At 51.5% G+C, this 4,782-nt stretch overlaps 1 protein-coding gene across 1 annotated transcript; it reads right to left on the reverse strand.

The window, feature by feature from the left end:
* Positions 1–1,015: 1,015 nt before the first annotated feature.
* LOC125549153 (zinc finger protein GAI-ASSOCIATED FACTOR 1-like) lies at positions 1,016–4,381 on the reverse strand. The gene is made up of 3 exons (XM_048712630.1): positions 3,941–4,381; positions 2,208–2,613; positions 1,016–2,122 (listed from the first exon to the last, which is right to left on the reverse strand). Exons 1-3 carry the CDS (start codon positions 4,200–4,202, stop codon positions 1,270–1,272), a joined length of 1,521 nt encoding a protein of 506 aa, XP_048568587.1. The 5' UTR covers positions 4,203–4,381; the 3' UTR covers positions 1,016–1,269.
* Between the last annotated feature and the right edge of the window lie 401 nt (positions 4,382–4,782).

Here is a 4,782-nt window from a genome sequence, read left to right on the forward strand (position 1 = left end):
GTCTCATAGTAGCAATTTGTAGTTGTGCTGAAAAGTGACCTGCTGCATCACAGTTTACTTGACAATCAATGCAGAATTGAAAATGAGACTACTATGAAAACATCATGAGAAGATTAAGAGCTGAAAAAATGCCTAGCCTTGTCAATGTGTCTACTTTGTTCACCACTATGTTTTCTCCCTTGCACAGAAATGGTCAGGAGCCCATCATGCCTGGAATTTTTGCTTCCTATTTCTTAAATATATTCGTGGTGAAATTTTCTACAATCTACATCGCAACAGTGAACCAGAAGCTATGTATGGGATTGCTAATACTTTTTTCCCCCTTCTTCTGAATGTTGCCTAGTGGAATGTATATCTCGAACACAAGTGGTTGATTTTACGCCGGTTCTCTCTAGCTTCTTCATTATGTGTGATTCAGATATATCACAGCGAAGAATTCATTTTATTTTCGAAGCGCACCAAACATTAACTATCGTCGGACTAGCCACTAGTCCTGTTAGCCCATCTGGTATTTTGATGCTTAACGTGGCAAACCGAATATATCCTGATGCCTAATTACCTTTATCTTGACCCTTGCTCTGTTTTCTCCGAAACAGCGATGCCACTTGAAGAACGAGGATACGAGGAAAGCTTTTGGATGAGTTGTGACAAGGGTGCCACCAACGAAGAGCACATGGCTGCATTTCCCCAATGTCAGTTCTAGCCGTGTTCATTTAAAACCAGCATAGTGGATTAATCAGGATGCTATGCAACTGGAGAAGGCGCTCCTTCCCCGTGGTACCTGTGTTGTTACTGTTGTTGTCCGCTGCATTTGGGAAGTGACTTGTTCTGTATGTTGAGAGTTGCTATCTCCTCTGATCTAGTCCCTCTGTATCAAAATATAAGACGTTTTTTTAGTACTTGTGTTGCAGTCTTATGTGGTTCCCCTCCTTGCAACCTGTGGCATTTGGGAGAAGTGTCTCGTTGTTCACCGTTGCAGAATCGGTTTCTGTTAGAAATGTGCAGCCATCTCTGCTGTAACTGTGAAACAAAGTTTGGTTGAATCGAGAGTCTCCACTCTACATGACCTGCTGCTGGTTGACTAGTTAAATAAGGCTTTGCTACTTGTTGTCTGTGCTCGCACAGGCTCAGGTAGATGGATGAACACATGGCAGAAATCTCTGGTTGATTCATCAGATAGCAGTACACAATTGTGCTGAAGTCTCAAATCTCGAATTAGAAAGAGACGTCGTCTCTCCCCTGTAGCCTGCGTGGGCCGGATGGCAGACCCTAGGCCCACGGGCCCGTGTGATCCGGGAACGGGCTGGCGCTACTCACGCTACCGTAGCTTGTTCTCTGGTGCTCGACGCCCATGTAGTCCACCACGCGCACGCCGTTGTCGGCGCCTCGCCGGCGCTCATCATCCATCGGGTTGTCCGCGCCGCTGGCCGCCGATCCAACGTTCCTCGTCGTGCTACCGTTGGCTGCGTCGTTGTAGAGCTGGCCAGGCATCAGCCCGCCGACGCCGAACCCGACCACCCCGTCGTACGTGCCGTAGGCTCTCGTCGGCCCGAACGGGCCCGCGGTACAAGGAAGGCGGTCGAGCCCGGCCATGGTGGACGCGAGGCCCGGGTGGCCAGGGGTGAAGCTCACGCCGTAGCCACTCGACGTCGTCGCGCCCATCTGGGCCGCCTTCTGCAGCAGCGCCGTGGCGGACATGCTCGCCAGGCCGTTGTTTCCCGGGGAGTAGCAGCCGCCGATTGCGGCGGGGTCGCTCGGCCCTGCCTGCAGGCCCAGCATGCTGAGCCTGCTGCTCGGGCTGAAGGCGGTCGGGGTAGCGCCGAGGCTGGAGAGCATGCAGCCCAGCGGGTTGTCGGCGGCGGCTGCGTCGGCGTCGTAGTCGGAGAACATCTTCAGGTGCGGGCTCTTGATGTCCGGCTCGTAAGCGGACGCCTCGTCGGCGTCCATGTCCAGGTCGTCGGCGTGGGTGGACGGCAGCATGAGGTTGTGGTGGTGGTGAGCGTGCTGCTGGCCCTGGAGCGCCGAGGCCACCGTGGCCATGTTCATGGCCGGCTGCGCCAGCTTGCTGTTCTCCTGCGCCAGCGCGTCGCAGAAGGCCCGGTGCGTCACGAAGCTGTCCCTCCTGCATGACGTCACAAAGTTCGATGATATATCGCCGGAGCGGGCCGACCCATGCGGCGGACGGCGACGGAGGAAGCCGGACGGACCTGGAGAAGAGGGTGCCGCAGTCGCAGCGGTACTCGCGGGTGCCGCAGACCTTGGCGTGGGCCTTCCAGTCGGAGTGCACGGCGTAGCGCTTGGCGCAGCGGTCGCACTTCCACTTCTTCTCGCCGTGCTTGCGGCAGAAGTGCTTCTTGATGCCGGTGAGGTCGCCCAGCGCGCGCCGGGGGTCGTGGTGCACGCACGCCGGCTCCGGGCACACGTAGGCCCGCTTCCGCGGCGCCGCCCCGCCCTCGGCGCCGCGCTGCCGCAGCTTCCACGGCAGGTTGTGGCCGCGCCGGTGCAGCTGCAGGTTCTGGTCGCGCTGGAAGCCCTTGTGGCAGATCTCGCACACGAACCGGTTCGTCGCCATCAGCGTCCGCGGCGACAGCGCGATCACCTCCGCGCTCGGGTCTGCATACACCAATGCATACCACACTTGAAAATGCTACCCCGGCCCAAAATCAAAGCCATTTGGCGTGAATACTAAGCATTTCTAAGCGATCTTCGCTAGATAATTTCGAGGTCATTAGCTAAGAAATTTGATTAACCATTTCTCCCGTTACTAAACCTAGACCATAGGCTCTACTCTATGGCCAACTCATTAATAATCGTACAAGCAAATCTAGTGGAGTATATTGTTGAAACAGACGCGTACAGTATAGTCTTGTCATTCCCGTCATGGTTTTCAGTGTCAAGAGACGGAAACTTTGACTGACGAACAGTGGCTGCCACTATTGACTTTGACAAATCAATAATTGCAGTCACAGGAAGAAGTAAACACAAAGTTCATGCAAAGAGAAGGAATTCGGGAACTAAAACCACGCGAATTTCTCTTGCACTCAGTAAGGGGATCTCCAAGAACAAAAATGTATAAGTCACAGCATGAAGGATGGGTTCAAATGCATATATAAGTCATATACCACACTTCAAAATACCATTACTACTACAACTGTCCCTAAAATTATAGAAACTTCTTGTTTCAATTTTTTTATTATAGAAACTTAGCATATACCGCGGCATTTCTCTTGCACTCAGTCAGGGGATCGACTTCTAGCAGGAGGTTTTCAGTATATATTTTCAAGGTCACTATCTAAGAAATTTAATTAAGAGATTTCTCTTGTTACTCCCTCTATTCTATTCTACAATGTAGTGCGTCCGCGCTTATCAAGATTTAACTTTGACCATAAATTTAACCAATGAGACCGATTGAGGAGGGAGTAAAAATTATACCATTGAATTCACTATTTCAATACGAATTCATTGGTATAATTTTTCTCCTGCCGCAGTCGGTCTTGTTAGTTAAATTTCTGGTCAAACAAATCTACTACTAAACCTACTACACTATAGTATTTGAGTTGAGGAGGGAGTACTACTAAACCTACTACACTATAGCCAACTCACTAAGCATCTTTGCAAACAAATCTACAAGCAATCTAGTGGAGTACAATATATGTCTTGTCATTCCCGTCCTAGTTTTCAGTGTCAGGAGACTTCGACTGACTGATAAACAGCAACTGCCACTATTGACTTCGCCAAATCAATAATTGCAGTCACAAGATCGACCAGGAAACACAGAGTTCATGCAAAAGAGACGAAATTCAGCGACTAAAAACCTCAATGAACAAAGATATCAGTTCAATCGAAGTTGAAACAGTCCAAATCACACATGCAATTGCTCATAAAAAATCAAATCATATGAAGGATGGATTCAGACGCCTCCATGCATGCATGTACGCACCTGGAGTCCCGGGAAGGCATCTCTTCTTCTTCTTGGTCGTTGTGGCCGGCGGGGCGGACAGCGGGTCGGAGGTGCCGGCGATCACGAGCCGGAGATCGCCGTCGTCTTCACCGATCTCCGGCGGGCTTATGGCCAGGAACGGCAGCCGGAACTCCTCCCCCAGCCCCTCCCCCGTGCTGCTCACGGAAGAGAAGCTCCCAGTGCACTCCCCCGTCCCCGTGGCACCGCCCCCGCACGCCATGGGCGGCATGCAACTGCGCATGCGCCAGAGCACAGCAAGCTCACGAAGGGCCACACGATCGACCACCTCCAGTGACCGGAATTCTGCTAGCTGCCTGCTCCTGGTTCCCTGTGAGGAGGTGGGTGAGTGATCAGTGCCAAACCGCTTGTGACTTGTGACTTTGTGAGTGACAGTGGAGAAGAGGAAGGGGGTTGGTTGGTCTTATATTTATGCCTTCTATTCCCTGTTCAACTTTTCACGCATCGCCACATTCGTCCATTTTACCTTTCAAATGGCGTCCCCGTTCTTATCGATGTGTGTCAGTGATGACTTGAGTTGAGTGTGCACTCCGCATGAATATGATACACGCATGTCCTTCTCATGCATTTTGTAATGCTTGATTTCGTTATAAAATATGGGGATCAGCTCCTTTTGTTCTTTTGTAACGGCATCGAGTAAAATGTTAGCGAATACTACGGCGGAAGATGGCGGCGACAAATTCTAGAGCGTGTGCATGCCGTGCGTGCAAAGAGTCTGCTAGACCGGTTGATGCTTCCGGCTCGCTGTTGGCGGCTTGATGCGGCCACCGGATTAGATGATGCGCGTTGGTGCGAGGTTACGC

The sequence above is a fragment of the Triticum urartu genome, chromosome 3 (assembly GCF_003073215.2).
Source record: "Triticum urartu cultivar G1812 chromosome 3, Tu2.1, whole genome shotgun sequence".
NCBI classification, from domain to species: Eukaryota; Viridiplantae; Streptophyta; class Magnoliopsida; order Poales; family Poaceae; genus Triticum; species Triticum urartu.

Bases quoted from the DNA above. Each gene is read 5' to 3' on its own strand.
- LOC125549153 (XM_048712630.1), bottom strand. From the start codon at position 4,202: ATGCGCAGTTGCATGCCGCCCATGGCGTGCGGGGGCGGTGCCACGGGG. The intron at 2,614-3,940 runs GTGCGTACATGC...TGGTGTATGCAG, and splicing joins ATGCCTTCCCGGGACTCCAG to ACCCGAGCGCGGAGGTGATC. The intron at 2,123-2,207 runs GTCCGTCCGGCT...GACGTCATGCAG, and splicing joins TGCGGCACCCTCTTCTCCAG to GAGGGACAGCTTCGTGACGC.